The following is a 27,742-nucleotide window of genomic DNA, read 5'->3' on the forward strand; positions in this document are numbered from 1 at the left end:
TTTCAATAAAATCATTTTCGCATATGAAAACAAGCAGGCAATCTTAAATAAAACCCTATATAGGCTAAATACTATATCGGTCTTAAAATCAGCACATAACAATAATGTACATTACCATAGCTGTAATCTCCCCACAGATGGCTAAAATCCAGAATAAAAGCACTCGATCAATTACCGACATCCTGCTCTATAACACAACCAACACTTAAGTAGTCTACAAGCAATTTGCTTCAACTTTAACTCCGCCCTTGTTCTTCGGTACTGCATGGTTTTAATAAAGCCAACAAGGAGTGAGGACCAAATAACATAAAAAAATAGTGCATAAATATAAAAACATGCAGAGCCTTTGACCTAATCAATGTTTGAGGCAGGGAAGAAAGCTTGAGGAGGGAGTGAGAGAAACAGGGATGCAGGGCTGGGATGAGCAGTGAAGTAAATGGGCTGAGCGGTGTAATAAAAGTAGGGCCTATGTTTTTGGTTATAGTCTCTACCTACATACATAGACTTGAAATATAGAATGTTAGAGACTGTGTCTTTGGTAACTCACTTTAGCCCCAGACACAGCCATACTACTGTATTGTATTTTTTTTTTCTTGGAAAATAAATTTACATGTATTCATGCAAACTGTCAAATGGTAAAAACAAATAGTTAAGCAGGTCATTTTCTCTCAGAGCCTTACTAAGGAAACATTAGCATGGTTCTTGCTTCAAGGAGTGGGGTGTCTACTTTCCATCTCCTGAAATTATGCACAGTACAGGCCAAAAGTATTAGGCCACCGGTGTTTTTATTTTTTAATTTAGGTAGAGAACTCAGTTAATTTATGCACATTTATTGAATAACAAACCTAAGCAACCCAAGACCTTCCTAAAATAGCCTCCTTTAGCTTTAATTACAATTAAATTAGTGGAAGTCTATCCAATAATTTGGCAGGTGGGAGTGGGAGGGAGGTGGAGTGGAACTTAGTGACTAAAATGTTATCTATCTTAAGGTTTAAAAAAAAAAATAAAAAAAACCACAAGTAGCCCAATACCATTGACCTGTAGTATAAGTAAAATAGGCACTAAAGTTGCAACAAATATGACAAAGGAGTTGGGCTTAGATGTGCAGACCCGAGTATGCATATTGAGGCAAGGTTATTCCCAGTGAGAAATTTCAAACGAGCTTAAGATTTCCAAGTGCTGTATCCAGTACACACTCAGAAGGGTACAGCTGATGGGCAGCAATGTTAACCAGAGAAGATCAGGAAGAAGGATAAAATCAGAGGCAGAAGGCAATTACCTTGTGTCCAGCAGAGGAAACCATCGCAAAACTGCACAGCTACCGGAAGAACTCAATGCTACTAGAGAGTAAACAGTTTCCCTGACCACAGTGAAACATTAACTATGATCTGCTAGTCGTACCTTGCTTACACTGATCAAACATTCATTAACTGAAATATGAAGTACTTAACACAAGAAAAAGTTACAGTATAAACAGTATGTATAAAAAACAATCAAATATCGACTTGCCTTCATTTCTTAAACAATGCCGTTCCTTCAGCTGGGCTGTCAGTGAAATAATGTTACTGTCGGGAGAGAGAGCAGGGAGCCTACCGACAGGTTCACTATGGAAATTCTGTGGTAACGAGATGGTATACATTTTCCTGAGTACTGGTTATTGTGAAAACTCGTAAATTCTTACAATGGTCCACGTTAATGCAGACCATGCTTTTAAATGTCCCCTAGTTTTTTATGTTTTTCATCTTACCTGATTTTTTGCAATCACTAAATGTCATTTGATTATAGATGCAAAGTACATACTTTACAGTTTCAGCTAATATTTTTAATTATACAAAACTCAAGCTTGTCAGTAAAAGAGTAGTGAAAAACATATCACATTTCTCACTTTTTATTATTTTATAGACATGGTAGACATTTTTCTCCATGTAAAAATATAATTTATAAAATCCAATACAGTTAACACATATAACTTTGAAATCCTATTCTAGGAATAGCTTTTATAAAACATTTGAAAATATTTGGCAAGTTATTAAAAAAAAAAAAACCATTGACCATTCCACAAACAGAATTAAAATAGTTTACCAGCGACACTACACAGTCGATGTCTGAACCACTGTGAAGAGCACAGTCTTAAATAAAAACATACGACATACCAAACCGTACTAATGAGATGCATTTATAATGCTTGTGCTAGCTGAAGTGATACCCTTCCCTCCGCCCAGAGCAATCACTAGCAGCTAGCAACTGAAAAGACTGCAGAAAGTCAGCCTACAGACACAATTTTTCCACAGCTTGCTTCCTATTCATTGTAAAAACAGTAAACAACTGCTCACCTGAACTCAGAATGAATAGAGCAGCAGAACACCTTGATAAAGGAACATAACAGAGTGAAAGTGTTTGAAGCACTGGTGGGGAAGAGGGGAAGGTGAAGGCTTCCGCTGCTCTCTTAGCAAGAGGCGCCAAATGGAGCAGGAAAAAACGACAAAGTGGTGCTGGAGGTCTTAATTTAGCCTTTCAGGCTCTCAGTGTAAGTGATTGGAAACCACAACAAAAAGCCTTTTCAACCACAAAAGATTTAAGAAGCTAAATAAACGACTTAGTGCACAGGAGATTCCAGCAGATTCTGAAAAAGGGAGGGCGTGTCAGACAGGATACAGGGGCAATAGCCATTGTTTCCTGGACATGTAGGGTCATCATTGGATTGGAGATGAGGGGGGAAAATAAAAGCCCCCTAGTGGTGGTGATAAGAATGGAAACTGAGCAAAAGCATCAGCATTTTGGGCTTCAGAGCAGATCACCATTCACAATATATCCGTAACCTTCTATCAAACTTGAACAATTTATATTATATTAATATTTTTACTATGAAGAAAAATACCATTATATGGAGAGAGTCACTATGAACTCCCACAAGGACAGTACCAGTACAACGACAGTAAAATCAGAACTGACTGAACTCTTCATCGTACAATTTAAAGCTAACACTTTCAGTTCTTCGGTCTTTTTCTGAACTGACATTTGAAATGAGACATTTGCGCACTGTGACAAAATTTGATTTGGGAGGCAAAGTGTAAATGAAAAGATCTGAAACCTAAAAACGAGCTATTTCACATAAAAGTCATACAGTGTACACTACACAAGCAGTTAAGGATCATACACTGACAAAGAAAGACAAGTTTACAGGGTTCCTCCCTGTAAAATTGCTCAGGATATTTCATTAAAAACTGACCAGATTCCACCCTGTAAAATTGCTCAGGCTGTTTCTATTAAAATGTACCGGGTTCCACCCTGTAAAATTGTTCAGGCTATTTAGTTAAAAATTGATCAGTTTCCTCCCTGTAAAATTGCTCAGGCTCTTTCTATACAAATTTACCGGGTTCATCCCTGTAAAACTGCTCAGGCTGTCCCTACACAAATTCGGGCTCTCTGCGGGCATCCTTGGCCACAGCCAGCCTCCCCTTGCACAGGCGAGCCAGCGGCAGGCCCAGGGGGGCCACGGCCGTGTTGTTTGACTGGTTGGTGTTGAGCTGCGCCAGAGAGGAGGCCAGCTCCAGCTCCTGCTCCGCGTCGTCCGCGTCCGGCGGCTCGCCGTCGGGGACAGCCGGGGGGCCGCCGTCGGGGACAGCCGGGGGGCCGCCGTCGGGGACAGCCGGGGGGCCGCCGTCGGGGACAGCCGGGGGGCCGTCGTCGGGGACAGCCGGGGGGCCGCTGTCGGGGGAGTCGGGAAAGTCCACGCTGCCCCTGGGGCTCAGCTGTTCGTCATCAGCGCTGGCCTCGCTCTCCTGCTGGGCCTCGCCCTCCGCTTCCTCCAGCTCCGAATCAGAGTCCACAGAGCGCTCACGGGACCCAGAGGAGCCCGGAGAGGTGCCTGAATGAAAAGGGAGAACATCGTTGAACCTCACTTTTTCCCCCAAACACACGGAGCACATGGGAAATATCCTGATGATGAAACTCTGTTCCTTCCTGGTGTGTGTGACTCAATGAAGAGCACGCTCAGGCTCCAGTCAGGGAAAGGGCCGTTGGTAGCGGTCTTTCCCTTGGCTGCGCTGAGGCTTGCGTTCTCACCACAGAGCTCTTCCAGCCTGTCCTCAGCGTCCGGCCTGCCGCGCCTTTCCGAGGCCTCCTGTCCGTCTCCCTCTTCCCTCCTCCCTGCAACGCTGTTGTCCTGAGCAACAGGCATCATGACGACAAACATTAGAATCAATTTACCTCTTTAACTCACACGCAGAAAAATAGTAATAATAAACAAATGAGAAATTATTTGCCTCAAGAAGATATTCCTGCACTAAATATGTAAATATACATCTTGAAAAGTATGATAAATATATTTCACAGAATTGTATTTGTATAAGATATACTGATGCAATACCTTACTATCAGTAACAATTTTTATTTGGCCACATATAATGAAGTGTTGCAATATCTTCATAAAATATCTTGTTTAAATATATCTTCAGTATATTCATTTTCTATAAGGGGTTGTGAGTTAAAATATGCTCCAGTGCACAGATGAGCAGATGGGTGAAGGGTGAGTGTGAGAGTAACATAAGCCGCGTTTCCACCGCAGGAACTATACCCCGGAACTAGGAACCTTTTGAGGAACTCAGTGCGTTTCCACCGCAGGAACTAGGGTCTAAATTTAGTTCTGGGGGCTTTGTTTTACCCCCCAAAACGTTCCTGCTCGGGGGGTAGTACTTTCCGAAAGTACAGGAACTTTTTGGGTGGAGCTTGCAGCGCTGAACATTTCTGATTGGTCGAGTACTCGTAGCATTTGTGTTGTATTTATTTTCCGCCATGTTTGAAAATATGCAGCGGCAAACCAATTTATTTTCATAATAACTTCAAATCAAACTTGTATGTTATGCGGCGCAGTAGCCTACTTTTGGTTATAGCCTGTCAACGTCTTGGAATTATAACGTGTGCTCTTCTGTTCTTTTCTTGCTTTAGTATTCGTTTTATAAAATGCTAAGCATTCGTGCTGGGACAGCATATTACGTAGGCTACCAAAACATTCAAACGGATTAATTCGGTTGCTGAATATTTTCTTCCGGATTTTCTTTGTTAGCCCGTTGTAATTGACTCAAAACGTTTGATACAGTTATGTGAGGTATGCGGTAGTTCTGCATAATTAGCATTGGTGATACAGTACAAGCAAACTGGAAATCACCTTCCGCACTTTTTATCCGGGTAAAATAACAGGTTAATTCTAGTAATCTTCCCTTTAGCTTTTTCAGACTGCCGTAATTTTACTCAATTTTACTGCCATTTTTCAATTCCACGAAAAGATCAGGAAGACTATGGACTCATTTATGGTGCATGGTTCGCACCTGGAGGGCACACTTCGCTGCTCGGCTAGCAGTAACTTCGAAGGAAAGCAAACGGTGGCTGTACCACTACTAATTTACATTTTCACGCAAGTCCGAGTTTTCGTTCTATTCTTGTCATTTTGCGATTAGCCTATATGGAATTGACGACGGAAAGTAATAAAACAGCAAATTGTTTACAACGTTAATGAATGTGTTTGAGAAGATATATGAAAATCAGTAAATACAAAAGTAACCATATACATTGTTGGTAGCCCGTTGTATATAAGTGGAATAAACCCCTCCGGGCTGTCCCGGTTATTAGAAAAAAATGTAGGCTACTTCGGTAGTAGTATGGGGTTACAGAAGAAATCATATGACAGATGGACCGACGACAACGTCAGTGGGCTAATTTGCCTAATCTTCGTGGTACTTTAGACCCCGGTGGAAACGCAGACAACCATTGGCTGAAGGAACCATTTAGTTCCTGGTAAAGTAGTTCCTGGGACTGAAAGTTCCGGGTAATTTTGGTGGAAACGCGGCTATAGGTGGGAGTCGCAGGAGGACTGAAGTCACAGCCTGGTAATACGAGACTCAACCGCATTCATGGCATCCAAGGCACTTCTCAAGTTGCTCAAGCCATCAGATTTCTGGGCTTAAGAGTGCCTCAAGAGTTAAAGGTTGCTGCCCTACAGCCGCACCAAAGCCAGGCGCTGGCTGTGGCACCCACCTGACTGAGACTGCCGGCCTCGGGAGGGAAGATGTCGTGGTAGAAGACGATGAGGGCCTCCACGATGCGGGCCTGGTGCGGGTAGTCCACCAGGGAGGACAGGGACACGGTGGCCCCCGTGGGGCGGGGCCTCATCAGCGTGGGGCCAAACACGATGCCCAGGTTACTGGGGCTCATCTTATTATCCTCCTCCAGCTCTGCAATCCTGGGGGTGGGGGAGGGGCAGGGGGCGGGGCAAAGGAGAATAAACTGAACAGTTCAACCACCATCACAGAGGGTGTCGTTCTCATGCATCGATGGTGGGTGTGGCAGCTTGTCACGATTAGGCTTCAGGTGTGAACGGGATTACGGACAGCGTCGGCTCACCTGCGCAGGTGACACACGATGTAGTGCAGAGTAACCACGTTGGCCCAGGGCAGCTCTTTTAGAAGTTCCCGCAGCTTGTCCACCAAGACGCGAACTTCGGGGTCTGTCTCGGGGCCCCGGTCCACCAGTTCGGGCCCCTTCCCCGCCCCCTCCCCCTCGGGGGTCTCGGCCTTCAGGCTGTCCTTGGCCAGACCCATCAGAGTGTGGTAGTGCTGGAAGGGCATGATCGGCTCGGGCAGCTGGAGGGCAGCAGAGGGCATGATGGGAAAGAGGAAACAGGATATGGAAGCTCACAGAACTTAGAGAAATCAGGGCTGTGACCAAATCAGCGCACTTTTGAGTATACAAGTTGCGTAACAGCTGTATACTAAATAGCAGGCAAGAGTACTGATTGAAGCCTCTGAATGAAAAACACGCTTTTAACATGGAACCACATGAATAGAGTTCAATGACATCACACAGCCCTTCGATCTGACTGGTGCATCAGAGGCGTCCTCTAGCGTGGCGAGCGTTGGGAAGATCCGTACCTGTCTGAGGTAGAGTTTGAGCATGTTGCTGATGTCGTGCGGAGAGGCCTGGGAGAGCTCCACCAGCTCCTTGCCATTCTCAAAGGCCTGGCACAGCTTCTCCACCCGCGTCTTCACCCCGTTCACCCGGTAGATGCCCTGCGCACGGAGAGATTGGATTCATTAATAAGTACATGTAAGGTTTCCTGAGAACATAAGTGTACAAGTATCCCTTACACGGACGTGTTGATATTGTTGTGCAGTTGGTTGTTGGCAATGACTATTGATTTGCATTTAATGTAAATGTCTTGCCAATACCATGCCTGTGGGCGGTCATATCAATGAGACTCATCAGACTGAGAGAGCGAGAGAGAGAAAGGAGGGAGGGAGAGGGGGCAGAGAGAGAGAGCGAGAGATCAAGAGTAAGAGGGACAGAAAGATTCAAGAGGGAGGGAGAGAAGGAGGGAGAGGGAAAGAGAGATAAGGACAGATAAAGTATGGTTCAATCAGGATGCTCTCGGCAAGCCTCTTTGTGGTCAGCCCCCCTTCATTCCCCCACCTTCATCTTCAGAGCCCTCCTCTCGATCTCTAAGATGCACTTCTTGATGATGAAGGGGATTCCCTCGGTGCTGCCCTGGGCTGCCTGGGAGAAGTCCCTGCCGAAGAGCAGCAGCCGGCCCTGCAGCTTCTTATGCCCGCACTGGATGGCCAGCGTCTCCAGACACTTCTTATGACAGGCCAGGAAGCACTGAACGGCCAATGAGACATGCAGGTTAGGCTAACTGACAGGCGGGGGGGGGGAGCTGGCTGTGAAAGAGCATGCATGTCCAGTCAACCAGCCCCGTGTAACTAAAGGTTCATTGATAAACACTAAGGAGAGGGTGCTGAGTGTGAAAGTGGTTGTCAGAGGCCTGTGCTTTTATGGAATAACTGACATAATGAAAAGAATCTCACTAAAGACACCTTTGAAACAGTAACAGCAAGCACTAGCAGCCACTTATTTGAATATGCGTCTCAGTTTATCTGTAGATCTCAGGTGCACATAGAGTTACCCTAGCGTGTGAACTGAAATTTAACAGCAAGCTGCCCTGTGGAATGTTGAAGCCGCAGTGCCCCCTGGTGGCCGCCCTCACCTCCTCGCACTCGGCGCCCTGGAAGTACACGTAGCTGTTGCACTCGCGGCACTTCGCAGGCGTGCGCAGTTTGCGCAGCCGGTGCGTCTGCGCCGCCTTGGACAGGCCGATGTTCCGGAAGGGTCCGCTGGGCGCCGTGTTCTCGGGTTCGATGCCGTTCATGCCTGAAAAACGCAACGCAGTCCATCGGTCTGAACGTACCGTCCTGTGCTGTCCCAACACAGCGTCAGTGTCCGAATCAGCGCACGTGCCCACTAATGAGTATATAAGCTGTATACAAGCGTCAGCGTCATTTTATAATAAACACAATGCAGCAAGCAGCTGGGAGGGTTTGAGACAGCAAAAACTATATCTCTCTGTCACCCTCTGCTTAATTCACATTATTGCAGTTAATACTGTATACCATAGTCACTTGTAAAAGATATAGGTAGCCAAGCACCAATTTTTCTACAGCTATATTGTATTTGAATATTTTCATGTCAAAACTGTTATGTTACATAGCTAGATGTGCTGCTAGAAACTTTTCACAGATTCAACAAACTGATGTTTTTTTTTTTTCTTTTCAAATTTCATCCTAAAACTTTTACAATGCCCTTTTTAATGAGAGTTAGCATGTATGGATTTTAATGACTTCTCAATCGATTAACACTATAGTCAAATCCAAGCAACGATGAGACCCAAGTCTAATTAAGTGCACTTGCTTTTGCACCCATTTCACCTTTCAACCTTTAAATGTCAAACTCAGTCGAGTGCATTTTACACCTTGACTAAGCGGATCACACCAAAAGGCGAGAAACCGTCACCATGGAGCTGCAAACTTCAACAGTCAAGCACTGTGAACAGCTTCACATAAGCATTAGAGCTTACGGCAGCGATGATCATCGCGAGGAGATCTTGCTGTAAAATCGCACCTAATTCAGCAGATACGAATCGGTGGTTCAGTTCAACAAGGAGCACACAGGCCTCGTAAAGGCCTGAAATGTGACAGGGTGTCTGGTTCTCCTCTCTGCTCCTCTGAGAGTGAGGAGAGCCAGAGGAGAGCGAGGGAGGCCTGTCTCAGGACTCACTCTGCTCAAAGGAAGCCACGTTCCCGTCCTTCTCTTCCAGGTCCTCGTTGGACGACATGGTCCCGGTGGAGGAAGTCCGCGGTATCTTCCTGACGTCCCCTGCAACACAGGCCACGCCACCGAGGTCACCACGGATCCCCTAGACCTGAAACCCCTGCTTTGACTAACGCTAAAGCTAACGTTAATGCTAACGCTAACGCATCGACGGAAAGCGGGTTTTCGCTGCGCGGGTGTCAGCAGCCCGCTGGCCGTGCGGCGGGGTACCTGTGCTGGTGGAGGGGGACTCCAGGCCGCTGCCCCCGCCCGCGCTCTCAGTGTCGCTCTGCGTCGTGGGCCAGGACTTGTGAGACTGGTGACCTCGTACTGCGACACAAAAACCAGAAACACGTCTCAGAGCGAGGCGAAGAAGCGCCACAGGAGAGGGGGAGAGCACACGTGTGCTGCGCGCATGCAGGACGAGAACCGCTGATCTCTCACCCTTCCTCTGCTTATGGCTGGAGACTCCATCTCCGGAGGCCGCCTCCCCCGAGGTGGGCGGGGCCTCTGCGGCGCTCTGACGGTCCGTGTTGAAGCTGTCGTGACGCACTCTGCCAGACTGCCTGACTCAGACAAAGCAAACAAACCCCCCCCATTAATAATCCCATTAATAATCACACGGTCCACACCAGAGAGACCAGGGTCCCACTCAAAGTAATCAATGTGTGGAACAGGTTGCCAGGTCACATAGTAGAGGCAGAAACTCTAGAGGCGATTTTCAAGCCTAGGCTTGATACAGCGTTAGATACTATAGTCTGTAGGTAATCACAGCACTAATTTAGTCAGGAAAATGGCGAGCATGTTGGGCTGAATGGCCTGTTCTCATCATTATGCCATGTTATGTTAAATTTATGAAAAATGCAAAAACGGCAAAACAGTGAAACTCCCGGGTTTGGACTTGCAGACGGCTGCCGACGGGCACTCACTGGGCGGAGGAGGCAGAGTAGGGTTCGAATTTGTAGCGGGCCTTGGGCTCCTCGGGCAAGCGCAGGTCCTTGACGTGAGCGGCGTACTGCTGGCCGAGGTCGTACAGCTTGCTGCTCTCGCACAGGGTCTGGTAGTGCACCGGCAGCGCCACCGTCTGCATGTGCATGATCTGGTTGTACGATATGGTGGCCTGTGAAGGAGAGGGAGCCAATCAGAGGTGGGTTTAGTTGAGCTGAGTGGCCTGTGCTTGTCACCACTTTTTCCCCTATGTTCTTATGATAGGTTTAACGCAAAGAGGGCTGCTGTTCCCCTTAGATTCTTGAGGACGTGTCGCCATGGATACTTGCCGATCGCAGGGTCTGATCGCTCTGCTTGATCACTTCCTGGATCTGCCGCAGGACGTTGACCTTCACGTGCTCCTGCTCCTGTTGCTGGGTGACGGCGTCGGCGATGCATGTGCGATACGTAGCCTCCGCTTCCTCAGCCTGGTGGGGAGGGGGGTGCAATACAGGAAGGGAGAGCATGCACGTGAAAGACACTAATCAATAAATCAATGTTTCTTTAAAAACAACTTGAGTGTTATTCATCGATTATGCAGTTGACAACAGTGTTGTGGTTTTGATTGCTGATTTATTACGTATGTCAGCGGTCCCCAGTTACGTGTTATGGACAGCCAAGAGTACGCTGGTTTTCTTTCCAACCACTACACCTGCTGATTTCACCAACTAGTTCCCTCGCCTCTGGTAGATATGTTAATGAGTAAAACCAGCAGATGTAGTGATTGGTAGAAATGAAAACCTGCATACTTTTGGTCCTCCATGGCATACGATTGGGCAACACTGTTTTATGCAAATGAGTGTTTTTATCAATATTGCAGCAATGCGTGACCACGCCAATAAAGCATACGTGAATAAATCACATTTCACCATATAGAATCACACACTGAACAGGGAAATCATAAACTCCCATTCCAGCGGCTGAACCTTCCACATCAGGGCGCAAATGCTCGGACACCGGCCAATCAGAGAACGGGACGCAGGCTCAGCTGACCTTGCCGCGGGCCTCCTCCTCCAGCCGCCGTTTCTTGTCCAGGGACTTGGTGACGGAGCTGCCGCCGTCCTCCTCGGCCCGGCTGGTGACGCTCTTGGCCTTGTCGTACTCCTCACAGCGCGTCACGTAGACCTGCCGGGCCTTCCGCAGGTTACTCTCCGCGTCCAGCTGCGCAGAGGACGCACGTGCACACACACACACACACACCCACCCACACACACACACACACGCGCACACACATACACACACACAGACACACACACACACACACCCCACACCGCACACACAACACACCACCCACCACACACAGACACACAGTTACACTAGCGCGCACAGACACAAAAACATAACACCACCACAGCACACACACACAGAAACACACACACAGCAGCACACACCCACCGGACATACATACACCCCACCCACCACATCTCACATCCTGCACACGCCCTATCTCTACGCTCTCTCGTCTCCACCGCCCACCAGCGCAGACACAACAAACCGCCACACACTCCATGCACCTACGCCTTCAGCCTAACCCACCCCCCCGCCCACCACACCTACGTACACACTGAGCCCACACATAACACCCCCCCCCCCACCAACACCTCACATCACACCAGCTCAGCCTAAACCCCCCGCCCACAACACTACACTCAGGCTATTCACGTACCCCCCGCACACCCCTGTCAAGCTGTGATAAGCCTACCCCCCCCCCCCCCCCTACCACCAGCCCCCCCTCCAACCCACCCGCCACTGCCAGCCCTGGTCAGCCTTCAGCCTACCCCCCCCCCCCACACCCTTCGCCCCAAAACCCCACCGGGGATGAGGCATGGACACGCAGCTGGGCTCCAAAATGCTGCTAGCATAGGTAAATGGTCAATCAATCAAATTTTATTTAAGTACACACTTTGCAAAAGATTTGTTGCAACATGATTTACCGTTTACCCTGGCCTAAAGACATGGAGGAAGAATACTAGGAAGGAACCAGACTCACTCCTCCTCTGGCCAGCTCAGAGTGTGCGTGTACACAAATACAAAAAATATTTGTGCCACCGTTCCTCTAGCCTCCTCAGATGCACTTACTTGCAGGCTGTTTCTGATAAAGGCGTAAGTGTGAAAGCACTGGAGACTGAGTGTGGTGTAGCGTACCTGCAGGAAGGTCTGGTTGTGCAGAGTGCTTGCCGCCTGCTGGACCCCCAGACTCTGCTCCAGGTCCTGCTCCAGGGCCAGGCAGTAGATGGACAGGAAGGGCATGTGGGGCTGGGGGGAAAGGGGAGGGGGGGTTGGGGAAGTTACTGCAGGGACAGGAGCACATACACTCACCCCACACTGCCAGAAAAAAATGGCCTTTAGAGAGTCTGGCGCTGCCGACAGCACTTCCATTCCGGTCTTTTCTGGATTCTTCCAGAAAGGCTTACCTGCGCGATGCTCTGCTTGCAGGTGTGATACAGCCTCGTTAGGCCCTTGGCAAACTCCGTCTCTGCACAGCGAGAGAGAGACACGTGGGATGAAACTCGCAGATCCTCACTTTCGTACGCTTAGTTTATTTCACTTCTCGTTGCGCAAAGCAAATAGAAAATGGCACAGTGTTACATAACCCCCTCCTCAGGACTGCCACTTCCGCTACTCTGGCTCAGTTACAGCAGCAGCGTGACCGTTCCTGTTTGTCATCAACATCCTGGTTTCGGCTAAATGGAATTTTCCCACCAGCGACGAATGGCTCGACCTTACGCGCGAATTTATGTTCAGCAGTGTGGCGATGGCCTACCCAGCGCGATCCTCTTCTCCACGTAACTGGTCAGGTCCTTCATGTATTTGGCGATGGTCTTGGCGTAGCTGAGCGCGGAGTCCACCCCTCCTTCACTGCCCTGGAGAATGACGTCCACCTCTTCAGAGCTCAGGACTGAACACACACAGACACACAGACAGACCAGCAGAAACACCTAGTTACATACAGACATGTTCTGATAGTTCTGATAGAGAGCAGCAGTGAAAAGATGAGCTCCTAATTATTTATCAAATTTTCCGTTTTTTTACGAGAAAATGTTTGATTTGTGATCAATAATTTTGCATAAATGTTTCTGAGTAATCAGAGAATAAAATGGAAACATTTAAAATACTAAAACCTTATGTATAAAAAATTAATCATTATCATTAAAGAAATACCATTTAAAAGGCTGTTTAAAATCAGGCATGAAGGGGGACAGCAAAGTGACAGTTGAAATGACAGTTGGACCTGAGCCAACAGCAGCAGCAGCAGCAGCAGCAAACAACTGCCACAAATGTACTGATCCCAACTCCTGCCAGCCAATCAGAACCCACAGCCCTACCAGCAGTAGGATTTTCAAATTCAATACTCTGATTTAATTTCAGCTAAGGCAAAAAAAGAGTTTCCCAGAGACCCTGGTGTCAGACTTCCTGGGCCAGAAGAGAACAGGGTGAAGTGCAACCTACTGTTCTTTACACACTACCCCACTGCACACAGCCCTCTGCCAGAATTATCCCAATATAAAAAAATAGCATCAGCAAAGGCAGACAGATCTCTGTACTGGAGGACTCAAACAGCAGTAATGCCATGTTAACAGTGAATATATACCACACTGGCACAGTCATGATGCAGGGCTCAGAGGGCAGTCTATAGCAGTTTGAGCTCAACTTCCAGCACCTCAAACAACAGGCAGAGAAACACAAACAAGAGCCAGAGTACAAGACCCTGAGCCTGAACCCAGATCCCGTGCCCGTGAAGTACCCCCTCCTGCCCACTGCACCCCCAGTTCCCCAAAAGTATACAGCAGCATCAGGACCCTAAGAGACAGCCTGGCAGTGCTGGAGCAGGAGTTCACGCAGTTCAGGGAGGAAACTCTGGCTAACTGTAGCAGCCACACACTGCAGGCTAACAGTGAGGTAGCCAGCCTCCTCAGACAGCACAGGTGTGAGATGCAGGAGCTGCGAGCTGCCATGAGACACCAGGAGGAGGACAACCAGGCCCTACAGACAGAGCTCCACAGAGTGAAAGAGGAGCTGGCCAAGGCTGACCAGCACAGCCAGAACCTGCAGCGAGACATGGAGGGACTCAAACATACCCTGCACAAGATCCAACACCTACCCACACACACACATGCGCACGCCACCTCCCCCAGTGCGAACACACACACTGCCCCACCCACACACACCAGTGCCCCCTCTGTAAAACACCCCCGTACCAAAGGTGGCCAGAATTCAGGGGGCATTATCATCTGGTACAAAGGGGAACTCGCTACTTACTTTTCTCCACAGAGAAGAGGTCAGATCCACATTTGGATTCAGATTAAAAAGGGGATAACACAACTCAGCTCAGTATGTCTCTGCCAGCCATAAATTAAGAGAGGGTGTGGACTAAACAGTACTGTACATGATATCATCTGTGTTCATTATTAATACTTAAAGGTTCATAAACTGTTATATCACAAACTAAATGTGTGCATGTATATGTGTGTGTATCTATATTTGCATATAAGAATGGGGGTTTTTACTTTTAGTTTTTTCTTCTTGTTTGGTTGTAGGGGTCTGTTTGTCATTTTGTATGTCCCATTGCTTTTGCAATGCAAGTATACTTGTCAAGCAAATAAAGCACGGGAGGGGGGAGAGAGATAGAGATAGAGAGAGAGAGCAGGAGGGAGAGGGAGAGGATGCCCCCTACCGAAGCCCTGCAGGTCATCCTTCATTAGCGTGCAGTCTGGCCCCTGGCCCGCCACTCCTCCATGCAGGTTCTCCATGCTCTGGAAGGACAGGGAGGAGGGTCAAAGGTCAGGGCCGTATCACGCTCGCACAGCTCACCTGAGTTTGACTGACAGGTTGTGTCAGATGCCCGATAATGGATCCTTTACCACATTAGCCGGAACCTTCCGCTGAGCAACGACCCATGGTGAAGGACACACTGTGGAGCACTCAAGCATGTCCACTCTCGATGTCCTACATATATCACACCTTATGTAGCTCCCAAGAGCATGTGTCAGTAATAAACTACTCATCAGTCTGAAGTCCATGAAACAACTTATGGGGAGGGGAAAGGCATGAACGTTGCAAAACTATCTACGCCAGTGGTGCCCAATCAAGTGTCACGGAGGACCGAGAGTATGCAGGTTTTCATTCCAACCAATCACTTCACCTGCTCATTTCACTATTAAGTATCCTTCCTATCTGTCTGAAGGCATGCAAATTAGCGAAATCATCAGGTGTAGTGATTGGTTTGATAGAAAACCTGCATACTCTCGGCCCTCTCTGGCACCATAAATCTACACTTTCGGCACTGTCAGAGCAGAGCATAAACCTGAGGGTGCCTTGGACACAGGGCAGATGTTAAGAGCAGCCCTTAGAGGAACCTGCAGTCTGATTAAGTTCAGTTGGAAGTGACTGCAAAACTGCAAGCCTCCTGTACCAGCTTCAGGCGCATTATGTATCTCTAAAGGTACCAGTGGTGAGAACTGGGTCCACGGCTGATTCACAAACAGCTGAAAAGTGTCTGTATATCCCGTCGTGGTTAATAACGGTGATGAGCTGCGGCTGGCAGGGGCCTGGGCCCAGGCCTAGGGCGGCCTGTTATCTGGAGACAGACAGGCTGGGTTTAGCCGAGGCTCTGACAGGGGGCAGGAGAGCCCAGATAAAGACACGCTGTGTCACCGACAGGAAGCCATCCGGCTAATATCTGCCCAGAGTGCGCACACGCACACACACACACACACACACACACACACACACACACACACACAAAGCACGCGTGCACGCACGCACACGCACACATACACACACACACACTCACCCTGCTCTTCTCTGAGGGCAGCAGGGACAGAAGGGTACTGCTGTCCACCTCCCCCATCAGCAGCTCTGAAACACTGAGAGAGTGAGAGAGAGAGGGAAAGAGAGGGAGAGAGATAGGAGAGAGAGAGGAGAGGAGAGAGGGAGAGGAACGGGGAGAGAGAGAAGATAGGGGGAGAGAAGAAGGAGAGAGAGAGAGGATAGGCCAGGAGACAGATAGGGTGGTGAGACAGCTACACAATGACACTTGACAACTAATTTACTTTTATCCCCTTTCCTTCCAGAAGTAATCTGTGTCAGTCGCTCTGGATAAGAGCTTCTGCCATACGCTGAAAATGAAAGAAATAAAAATGCTATGTAATGTAAATGTACACTTCAGTCTGGACAAGGCTGATAATAATCCCATTACCAGGAAGCCAATATTCCAGGAATCCAACATAATTCCAGGAAGCCAATATTAGAGCAAATCGAAGAAAAGAGACACAAATTCATGAAGGAACTTCAGCACTTCCTGTACAAGCTGTCATCGGAGATTAAAGGACAGTATGAAGACCTTCAAGCTAAACTACTCAAAACATTACCAGAGTAAAGCCAAGCACGTGATCAGGGCAGAGTCCACCACACTTCCAAACGGGTCCACTGTAGCACTCACAGGGAAGATCTCAGCTACCAATCCAACGGTTCGGCACCTCCGGAACCCTAATGCCTCCACGTCCAGTTTGGGCCACCCCTGCCCTCGCCCATCCCTACCTCCAGGTCGTGGGAAAGTCGGGCCCTGGCAGTACCACTGGGTTGTGCGGCTCGCTCCCCTCCCATAAACCCGGTCCGTCTGCGCTGCTCTGTCTGATACTCACGGGCACACACCAGGAAGCTGCCCGACTCACTACCCACACAATGTGCCCAGGCTGTGTGTGCTTTCACTGTCCCACTTCCCCATTTCCTCCCCTACGCACGTAATTATACTCGCTAGCACACCTATTACATACACCGACATACACCTACACGTGTACATACGTTTAGCATGAAAAGCATCTTTGACTTCATTTCTGTTTCCAGAAACGCTACCACTTCTCATCTGAAGGAATCTCTCCCTTTGTCTGTGTGCAAGAACTTAACACTACATGCTGCTTACATCAGACACGACTGCTGCCTGTTTCAAGGTAGCAATATTTTCTTAAATAGAAATAAAACACTCCATGGAGGCATTACCCTTTCTAAGTCCCTGTTGGTCAGTTTGCCAGACCCAAAAATTGTCCCCCTCATCAACATTTACTTCAAAGGGACTTGTAAACGGGACTTGTAAACTCACAAGAACTCACCCACAAACAGATACTTACAACAATAATGAATACTATTAGAAGGTGCACTTGTACAACAATGTATGTAATTCTTCACCACAGATCATAGTCTGTGCTGTGCACTCAATGACTGTGAGGTGAAAACCACTCCTGCACTTCCTGTTTACGCGAGTCCTCCTTCTGTCAGTGCGTGTCAGACTTCTCCTTCCTCTTCTGTGCCCGTAAGGTGTGATACGCATCGACACCGTGGAGCGACCTGAACCAATCGCTTCCACTGCACCCCGTGCCGCTCAACGTGCACCAGCCTCCATGGGGCACCGGCCTCGCCCGCAGTCTAAAGCGGGGCGCGAGGACTCGGCACGCGGGCGCTCACGTTTCCGGGGTCACATGACGCGCCGCGGCACAGGCGGTTTGGAGGCGCTCACCTGCTGCTGAAGGCCACTGCGATGGTCTCGATGGCCTTCTCGAAGGCCTTCTTGTCCGCGTCGTTGTTCGCCTCGTAGTGGAATCCTGAAACCACAGGGATTCTTAAATGCATCCGGGGCGGACCGTTCACAGCCAGAACAACTCACAGTTAATTTAGAGCGGAAAGATTCACTGCAGTCAGACGTGATTGGACATTTAGCAATGCCCTTAATGTCAATGTCTCTCAGTGGTGAACAGGCATGATCAGGAGGGATTTTCCATTATGAGCAGACAATGCTCTTCTTAGTCAATCCAAACTGTTGCACTGAGGGTCCTGTTGAGCACTGGAGAACTTGACTGATGGGATGCTTCCTATCATTATAAATACAGACACAACACAAGCCTAGTACTGGGACTGAATTGTTACTGAAAAGTGATACATTCCTGAGAGGGTACAACCATTCATACAAAAAATATTGCTGGGGTGGTTAGGTTGAGTTTATAAAATATAAACACAGCATCCGTGTGGGCTCCTGGGTGGTGTAGCAGGCTCAAACGCAGGTTCTTGATGCAGTGACACACTCCACAGACCACTATCTAATGTGGACAGTGAAGCAGACCCACGGAGGGAGGGTAGCGACTAACAGTGCTTCCCTGCTTCACTGCACAACAGTGACACCTCTGGTCAAAGAGGGACATGCAGTCGGCTTGTACCAGCTGAACATGAAGGAGCCACAGTTGTGCTAACCTGGCATGGCTGTACAAGTGAAAAGATTCTGCGTGCGGCAGACTTCTGGTACATGGTGTTACTGTGAACTCACTCTGTCAGAGGAACTACAAGTTTTCTCAAAGGCATCATGCACATGAAAGGCTGAGTCATTTTATTACTTTTTAAAACAAATAAAGTTATTTACTCTAGCTAGTGGAAAAAGTGATGTTAATCATTTCTGAATCTCATCTTCATGCATGACCCACTGCACTCCAGATAACATGAAGCTCAAATTTTACATCATCAACGCTGCACATTATAATTAAAAGAATTAGCCGTGGGAACAGTAGAATGGGATCTAGAATATTCCAGGAGAAACATTTCAGTCCACCTGCAAAAATGAATGCACCGCTTATTGCAAATAGCCACAGGTACACATTCTTTTAGGCATTAAACTCCAGGGGAGGGAAGAGGATATCAAATTTCACATGCCAGCACAGCCCGCATTCAGATCTCCATTCGCTATGCAAATACAAGATGGCACAATTCTTTAGGGCCAAACAAGGGTTAATCAGACCTACTGCTGTTTTCCATCACATGCATTTCCCCGAGTAGAACAAGTTGAACCCACATGAAAGACACGTTTCCTGGAGTTCAGGCAACAACATCCTATAATCACAACACTGCAGAACAGTGCATTCACAGCTTTTTTAGCTTCACGCTGATAACTTCACGTGTCATTGTGAACATGTGAGAAACTGAGCCAATTGAGACCTGCCCTAATGACCATGCCATCTGTGAGTGACAGTGGAGTACAGACCGGTCTGTGAGTGACAGTGGAGTACAGACCGGTCTGTGAGTGACAGTGGAGTACAGACCAGTCTGTGAGTGACAGAGGAGTACAGACCAGTCTGTGAGTGACAGAGGAGTACAGACCAGTCTGTGAGTGACAGTGGAGTACAGACCCGTCTGTGAGTGACAGTGGAGTACAGACCAATCTGTGAGTGACAATGGAGTACAGACCGGTCTGTGAGTGACAGTGGAGTACAGACCGGTCTGTGAGTGACAGTGGAGTACAGACCAATCTGTGAGTGACAGAGGAGTACAGACCAGTCTGTGAGTGACAGAGGAGTACAGACCATCTGTGAGTGACAGTGGAGTACAGACCGGTCTGTGAATGGCACTGCAGTACAGACCGGTCTGTGAGTGACAGAGGAGTACAGACCAGTCTGTGAGTGACGAGGTACAGACCATCTTGAAGTGAAGAGGAGTAGACCGTCTGGGTGACAGTGAGTACAGATGGTTGTGGGGACAGGGAGTACAGACTGGTCTGTGAATGGCACTGCAGTACAGACCGGTCTGTGAATGACAGTGTGGTATAAACCAGTCTCCCGTAGAGAGGCTTACCTTTGACCATGGAGATGAGCTTGCCGGCTGCGGTGAGCGTTTCCATGGTGTTGAGCAGGGGGTAGGTGCTGATCACCTGCCGCAGGATCCGCAGAACCTCGCCCAGGCACTCATGGGCCACAGGCCGGCGGTTCTCCTGCGTGTCTGCAAGAACACGCGTGTAAGTACACACGCCAGTCAGGCAGCAAGCACGCGCCAAAAAGGGTAAAAATCAGCCACTGTGTGTGTGCGCGTGTGTGCATGTATACGTTTGTGTGTGCGCATGTGTTTGTGTATGTGTGTGCGCGCGCACGCGTGCCTGCTTGTGAGGACCTGATGGTATCAATTCTGCCCTGCCCCCCCCCCACAAGGAGCACAGCATGTGTTAAGGTGATAAGCATATTTGTGAGGATGTGTTCGACAGCCTAAGTCAGTGAACTGCATTCTTTCACAGTCTGAAGTGCACTTCTGCCTGCTTCTTCTGCCTGCTGTCCGCTCTGACTCAGTGACTCAGAGAAGCCCAGGCCAGACGAGCATCCGCCCAGCGACACCTCGGGCCCTGACCTGGCTGCCCCAGGCAGGGTGAGAGACAGAGGGGGCGGAGCTGTGCAAACCAGCGTGGTTCAGAAAGAGTGGCGTTAGCACATTGGTGCTTTACCTTAGAAGAGTATATTACACATGTCTACTAACTGACTGAGCCCCACATACCCGTTAAGTCGCTCTGGACCAGAGCAACTGCTAAAAGCCTCAAAGCGAGTGTAAATCTCAGGCTTTCACCAGTCCCTATGAAGCCAGGACCTTTCAACTGAAACAGCATACGTCTGGCGTAACTGTAAACTTTTACAATAAAATTTCAGTCCAAAAGGGGCATACAAACACAAGCGTGCCTGCACAGTCACACACACACACACACACACACATAGCTGTTACACACGCACACATGAAATCATGCCCCATTCTCAATACCAAGAAGCCCCTGTGTAGTCACAGCCGCATATTTTTTAACTTCAACAGACTGCCAAAGGAATCTGATTTGGTATTTCGGTAACATAAACAATGAAGATGATAGAAACCTTGTTTTGAGTGGGAAGGCAGCGCACTTCCCGCTGCTATACAGGACTGAGGGCATGAGACACCCCTATAGAGGTCCCGTCTCCCTCAGAAGGCCATCGAAAGCCAGGAGCTACGGCGTCTCCTGCACTGGCTTTAAGGGATACCTCATTACTTCAGCTACCTTCAGACAGTAAAACACAAGAGCTCCAAACTTTGTGGGTGTCATTTCATCACAGGGGAAGTACGCAACAAGGCCTTGCATTTTCAGTTCAAATCAAAACGCAAAACGCAACTACTTGTTTCGCTTCAGTTTAGAATGTTCTCTCGGAAACACTTTACCATGACAACCCGTCAGCTGCACTCTCTGCCTTGCAAAATAGTAAATAATGCGTAACTAACAAGCAGCCAAAAAACATCCAGTACACATGACCTAAGCTCTGTATCATTTTCCAAGCTTCTCCATCACTCTGTGATGAAACACTGCTTAACTGGTGTCTATATCTTAACTCATCAGTTCAGCTTAACAGAAATGCATGGGAATCCATCTCATCTTAAAGAGTTACATTTCATGCCATGCTATGGGATAGTTGGCTGAACTGAACTAAAATCAGCCGATTATCAGTAGCTACGCCACATCGGATGCTCCAGCAAATAACAGCGGGCAACGAACCCAGGCAAGCACAGGGCAGCAGGGGGGGCAGCAGCCTCACCCTTATCAGAGCACCCAACAGCCAGGCCGTCTGGGGAACGTAAACAGGAAGCGCTCTTGACGAACTGCCACACTGACAGGAAGTGCTGTTGTCTCAAACCCCCGCCCTCCTGATTCGCTTTCACAACTCCAGAAGAGGAGGGTTACAAACTGCTTCCCGAAACTTTATTACAACACGCTGCTCTCAAACTCTCCAACAGCAGACCCCTTACCTTAATATATACACTTCATCACGAGTGCGGTAAAGTGCCAAGATGCGCACAAATGGCTAAAACGTGAAGGACAGGTTTTTTTTTAATGCATTCGCTACAAAAAGCCCCCTGACTACTAGTCATCATGGTTACTTGCCATGTTATTTGACAGAGGTGTCCATGCTTGCAGTTTACACAAGACTTGCAAAACAAGACAGAAGTATACAGTGACTAACATGACACTATAGTAGGATCTTTAATGTGGCTGTGGTGGCTTTGGTTTGTGTGCACAGATTTGTCAAAGTCGCCTGTATTATACTTGTATTATTTTTGCCCCTTTGGCCAAGGTGAAACAGCAGTCAGATCTAGCTGTCAGTTGGGGAAGTGACATCGCCGCATCTTGCACTAAGAGGCGCTAAACGGGAGAGGTTACACTGTGTTTTCTGTGAGCTGGGGACGCCTGAGATTGGTCACATGCTCACTAGATGACTGCTTTCAGCGCTGGGGTGTGACCGACGTGCAATCTGCTGCCAAACCATCTGAGGTGCCGTCTCGCTTCCTCTCTCTGCCGTGCCCCCCGACCACCACTTGAGCAAATCCTGCCCCGTCCTTCACCCCCTCAAACCCAGCGCGGGCAGCTGGGGTGCCACGTGACGGCACACCGGCGCGTACACACGCAGGCCGAGGTCTACGGGACCGCATGAGCCGAAACGCAGAGGCCTCCATTACATTCACACGCGCTCACGCCGCTCAGCTGGCTCACACCGCACTGGAGAGTGTGAAAAGCAGGAAACCCATCGGGGTCTCAGAACGCGAAAGCAGTTTCAGACAAATAAGGCTGAGTGGCAACAGGTGCCCGCATTCTGATGAAGTTTTGGCACGGCTGAACCGTCAAAGCTACAGCTGGGCTAAAACTTAAATTGCACTAATTTAGTCGGGAAAATGGCGAGCATCGTCCAGGCTGAATGGCCAGTTCTCACCATTATGTAATGTAATGTAATGTAATGTAATGTAATGTAATGTTATGTTATGTTATGTTATGTTATGTTATGTTATGTTATGTTATGTTATGTTATGTTATGTTATGTTATGTTATGTTATGTTATGTTGTTATGTAATGTAATGTTATGTTATGTTGTTATGTTATGTTGTTATGTTATGTTGTTATGTGATGTTATGTTCATTTTGGAGTGTTATACGAAGCGTGTGGGTCTTTCTTTCCTTCTCAGGTCCTCACCTTCCCCGAGCACCACGTCCTTGAGCTTCTCCACGGCCTCAGCGAAGCGCGCCACGTCGTGCAGCAGGGCGGGGATGTCCTCCACCTCGATGGCGGCAGGCTCCGGGCTCTCGGCGGTGGGGCTGGGGGCGGTGGCGGCTCCCCTGCCCAGGCCCTTGTTGTAGACCCAGGACTGGAGGGGGAACCCGGCGGCGCTGGCGTGCCGGCTCAACGCCGTGGGGCGCCTGAGCGTGGCCACGGGGGAGGGGCAGCCCCCCGGCCTCCCCGGCTGGCCGGACGGCCCTCCCGGGAAAGAGAAGGGGTCCAGGAGGCCGGAGGACGAAGGAGGCGAGGAGGAGCAGGAGGCGGCGGCAGCAGCCGCATCGACAGCATCCCGGCTAGGCTGCTCCTGGAGAACGGAAAGCTGGGTTACGCAGAGAGGAGGGAACGGGAAGAGACAATGGGAGTGGGAATAGGGGTGGTGAGATAGGAATGGAACATACATTACAGTAGTTACAGAGGCTCTACGGTGGTTATGACTTCACTCAAACTTCAACGTACCGAGTTGAGCCACATGATTCATTGACTCCCAAACCGTTGAATGGATTAATCTAGTTTTCAGTAGGCTAAACTGGCTGTCAAAAAGATCTAGGGCTGACCAGGGCTCTAAACAAACATTTTTCCCAAGAAGCTGAAGAATTATTTTGCAGCATCCCAATTAGTAGATGTGCTTCTAAATTACATTTCCAGTTAGCACACATCAATTTTCAGGAGCAGATCCTAAAATGGGAGCACTGTAGGGCCCTGTCGACTGAATTTTAGTCTTTACATAAAGTAAGTCTTTACATCGACAGTGCCCCAGTATTCATTTGTGAGTTCCTCCCCCCCTAGGCCCTGCCCAGCTGTGTGAACTGAGGTGGGTGGATGCCAGGTTGCTTGAAACTGTAGCCCCTTTGTGGACTGAGCTTCTCCAAGCTGTAGTCCCTCATCAGTTGAACTCCCGGCTCGGTGACTAAGAAACTGAGTCAACTAACAATAACGCAATGAATCCTTTAAAAATGGCCCTTTATTATCCAATAGCAAATAATACGATGCACTGGTGAAATAAATATAAAAAATTCCAGGAGAAAGGCCACCAGGACTGGATCTGAGGACTCAGGAACCCAAATGAGGTGAAACAAGACCAGGTCAAAACCTAGTATATGGCTGGACAGTGTATTGGTGTAACGTCATAACTCGGCCGACCAATGGTGTAACTTCATCACTCAGTGACTCAGTCACAGACATTCGTGTTTATAGGGCTGACCTGCTATCCAGCCAAAAATGGCAACATGAAATGGAATGAGCTGGAAACAGAAGATCATAACATTTTAGCCAAACACCCTCTACCTCAGTTTTCAGTGCCTTGCAATTTAGCTTCTCTAAACCTCTCCCAGTATCTGTAACATTCATATGCTATAAGTACACTTGCCATTTACCACATCAATCAACCCTATATCAAGGGATGTGGCACATTGCTAGTACGAGCAAGCCTGAACCTTCTGTGTGCAATAAACTGTCCAACCTACAGTCCCCAAGCACTGATCCAAGCACCCACTCCGCCCCGTCTAAAACAGCCAAGCTAAACAGAAAACAAAACATTAAGGTGAGAAACAGAACAGTGGCCTCAGCCAGTGGTGTATGAAGAAGGCCCTGTAGGTTAACAACTCTTTGCTACTATAGCGCAGACATAGAACAACACAAAACAGTTCTGTCTGTAAAAACCCACCCCCAACCTTGTAAACAGAAAACAACAAAACTGAAGCACTATCCAGTCAGCAAATCTAGCTTAGACGGAGAGCCAGGAAAAACAAGCTCATTCTTTCAACCTCCCCCATGAAGATTATCACATCAAATCAATAATCGTCAAAAAACACATCCACAGTGCATGCCTGGAAAGTCCTATTCCATTCTTGTTCAAAACAAATGATTATGTCAGAGGAGGGATATCTTGTGTAAGAAGACACAAAGAAATCATGTGATGTCAAAATACAATTCTCAACTCTCAATCTGCAAGACTGAAAAGCCACAATATGGGGAACTTGCATCACAACAACCACCAGCCCATGTATTGGGAACTATACACAGGAAGTGCTCAGTGTTGACTTCCTGTATGTGGTGGTTGGGTAGCAACCAATGACGTCAAAAGAACCAGACTGTCAATGTAGCCTGAGATGAGATTACCAAACTGGCTTACAAAGCCAGAAAAACTAAAACAAAAACATACCATTCTTTTAGGCACCACTGGGAAGAAGTATGCTGGTGATAGTAAACAAATTGTGTATTGTCTGTAAAACTGTTGGAATCACATTGAGAATACTTTATTGTATATTTTCTTTTGCATGACAAGACTTGAGCACATTAGAATCTTGTTATAGGTTATCAACCTGCCCCACGCGAAGACATTAGTTTGGTCAGTATTTTTTTACAGAGTAAAAATGAATAATAAATATAATTGTTCACAAATATAAAAGATGAAAAGAGATGGTATTGATTTCTGAACTTAGCTAACTTTGCCCATCTTGGCATAATTCCTGTCCAAGGTTATTTTCTCCTCTTGTCCTATGAGACTGCGTTAAAAAACAAAACATCGGGATTTATTAGAAATTATTATTATTATTATAAGCGGACGGTAATTGAGAAATGAAAGTGGTGCATTAAGTTGGTCAGTGAGAGCTCTCAGTAGAGGCCGCAATTTACAGAAAATTCACACTAGCACACCTTGCCCCATAGATGTCGCTAATGAGACCCCTAAAACACCTGCTGTTCTCGCTGTTTGACAACTCTGGGCAAGGCTCAGAAAGAAAGCCCTGCACCTAGCACAGCACTATACATCTTCAGAGGCTCTGAAATTGCATCACCACACACAGAAATTGCACTCTGCAATTCATGAGTGTTCTGTCATCCCAGTTCAGAGGAAACATCGTTCTCATCCAGTTTTATACATCAGGTTTTGCAGATACCGCATCACAAGCAGATGTTACTACAACGGTCTTGTGGCTTGCATGTGCACAGGATCATCAACGGGTCTGTCTGCTAACCTAAACCTCTCATTTCCGTATTTAACGTTTCATGTGTTGTATGTACGTACATTGATAAAACGTTTAAAAAGGACACATTAAGAGCAGTCATTATTCTAGATAGGGGCATGGATGGACACATAAAATAACGACGCAACTGTTTTGACATCAAATATTATGAATCTCGATAAAAACTTCTTCAATATTCTGAAACTGTAACACTGCCTTCCTTGTATGGGGTTTTCTGTTTATTAACTGGCAGCCAACCTTGAACGAGGTAGACCAAGACCATCGCTTTATTCCATTTTATTCAAAGGGCTATGTGCATAGCTACGTAGGTAATACCTAGGAGGAGATGGTATATTATATATGTTGTCATTCTTAAAATGAAAAAAAAAGTAATTTAAGCGACTGGATCGCCTAAATTCAGATTCTGAAATAAAACCTACTGAACTGGAACAACCTAATAATCATCATGTAGTCTGATTACACAACAGCGTACTCAATTTTTTTAAACTAATTTACTAACAGATCAATTTAGGAACATAGCATAACTTACCTGCTTCAGCCAGATGTTAGGTTTATTTGGCAACAGGTCCAGTTTGCTTTTTGCTTTAGTCCCATTTTTCTTAACCCTGTGGCCGGTTGCATACGGACTGTAGCTGGATTTACCACATGCTCCACGCTTCAACATGTTTGCACAACGTGTGCACTAATACCGTAAGGCGTAACGCAACGTATGAATTAGATTTAAGTTCGCCAGCTTTTCCGTGTGTTTGAAACTTCAATGAACCGCATAGCTAACGTTAGCCAGCTAGACAGCTAACAAGTTGGCGAAGTAGCTAGTCAGATATTATCCAGAGAGGCATTTGTTTCAGTTTTTCCCTTCAAAAATAAACACATTTATTCAAGTAATGTAACGCGCCAAAAAGGCTCCACAAGGCATCTCTTGCTGTGCGTATTTCTGAATGTCTTATTCCTGTAGCAGCGTAGCTTAAACCGAAGCTCACAAAGTTTGTCTAACGTCACATAAATCAAATGTAACGTTAGAGTTGACGTTCCAAAGAATAAGTATGCTGCGCAGCTATATTTACATAAATTAGTAATACGCAATAGTTGCCTAGTTTGGTGTCATTGGTTGCATATACAGATTAAAGGAACACCAAACCAAAACAAACAAAACGCAGCAACAACTAATTAATCGCTTCCTCCCAGCACTGCCCAGAACTTGAATGACTGACAGCGTGCTAACTAGCTGGCCAGCAGAAGCCACCGCAGAAATTTTGCAATCTCTCACAAACGGTCTTTTCGAAACCAGGCAGCTCGGTCGGAAATGAATTTGCTAGCTACTAGCTTGTAGTGAAAGGAAAGATGTAACTTACTGATGAGTTGTGGGGTGCGGGGCTTCCTGCTCGACTCTTCTTCGTAGGCGTTTTTATCAGTTCCCTTTTCTTTTTAGTGAACATATTAAAATTGATATTATTTATCCTTAATAATTTCCGTTCATACCTCCCAACGACCTGAACATATTCACTTCTACTTCTTCGTGGCTCCCTCCCACATCAAACCCGTGCATCAACCACGTTGACAGTCCCAGTCCTTTCCTGTCGCATTGCACTGGATACCCATTCAATGCCATTCACATAAGTCAGTGCAGCATCCGCTGTTTTTCAAAGACGAGAAAAAAAGTTTCAAAGGGGCAACCTTTCGATTCATGTGGTGTGCGAGATAGACTAGCTACCTTACTACATTGGGACTACATACACTTTAATGCAAACAAAGCCAGTAACGAAAATAATGA

The 27,742-nt window shown here is 47.4% G+C and overlaps 1 protein-coding gene across 1 annotated transcript; it reads right to left on the reverse strand.

Moving 5' to 3' along the window:
• Positions 1-1,872: 1,872 nt before the first annotated feature.
• On the reverse strand, positions 1,873-27,280 carry arhgap45b (Rho GTPase activating protein 45b). The gene is made up of 22 exons (XM_064331752.1): positions 26,501-27,280; positions 22,904-23,306; positions 19,735-19,878; positions 17,639-17,723; positions 15,920-15,992; positions 14,801-14,879; positions 12,890-13,024; positions 12,540-12,601; positions 12,175-12,381; positions 11,119-11,286; positions 10,416-10,553; positions 10,068-10,258; positions 9,583-9,704; positions 9,370-9,468; positions 9,106-9,204; positions 8,039-8,202; positions 7,465-7,653; positions 6,927-7,064; positions 6,400-6,638; positions 6,034-6,238; positions 4,066-4,165; positions 1,873-3,868 (listed from the first exon to the last, which is right to left on the reverse strand). The coding sequence occupies exons 1-22, from the start codon at positions 26,633-26,635 to the stop codon at positions 3,408-3,410; spliced, it is 3,636 nt and encodes a 1,211-aa protein (XP_064187822.1). The 5' UTR covers positions 26,636-27,280; the 3' UTR covers positions 1,873-3,407.
• Positions 27,281-27,742: the final 462 nt, after the last annotated feature.

The sequence above is a fragment of the Anguilla rostrata genome, chromosome 4, assembly GCF_018555375.3.
Source record: "Anguilla rostrata isolate EN2019 chromosome 4, ASM1855537v3, whole genome shotgun sequence".
Lineage (NCBI taxonomy): Eukaryota > Metazoa > Chordata > Actinopteri > Anguilliformes > Anguillidae > Anguilla > Anguilla rostrata.

What these genes read in the sequence shown, in the direction of transcription:
- arhgap45b (XM_064331752.1), bottom strand. Translation starts at nt 26,635, where the DNA reads ATGTTGAAGCGTGGAGCATGTGGTAAATCCAGCTACAGTCCGTATGCA. An exon ending in GGATGACCTGCAGGGCTTCG is followed by an intron (nt 13,025 to 14,800) that starts GTAGGGGGCATC and finishes GTGTGTGTTCAG; the next exon opens with TCCTGAGCTCTGAAGAGGTG. An exon ending in CAGGCTGGAAGAGCTCTGTG is followed by an intron (nt 3,869 to 4,065) that starts GTGAGAACGCAA and finishes CTTTTCATTCAG; the next exon opens with GCACCTCTCCGGGCTCCTCT.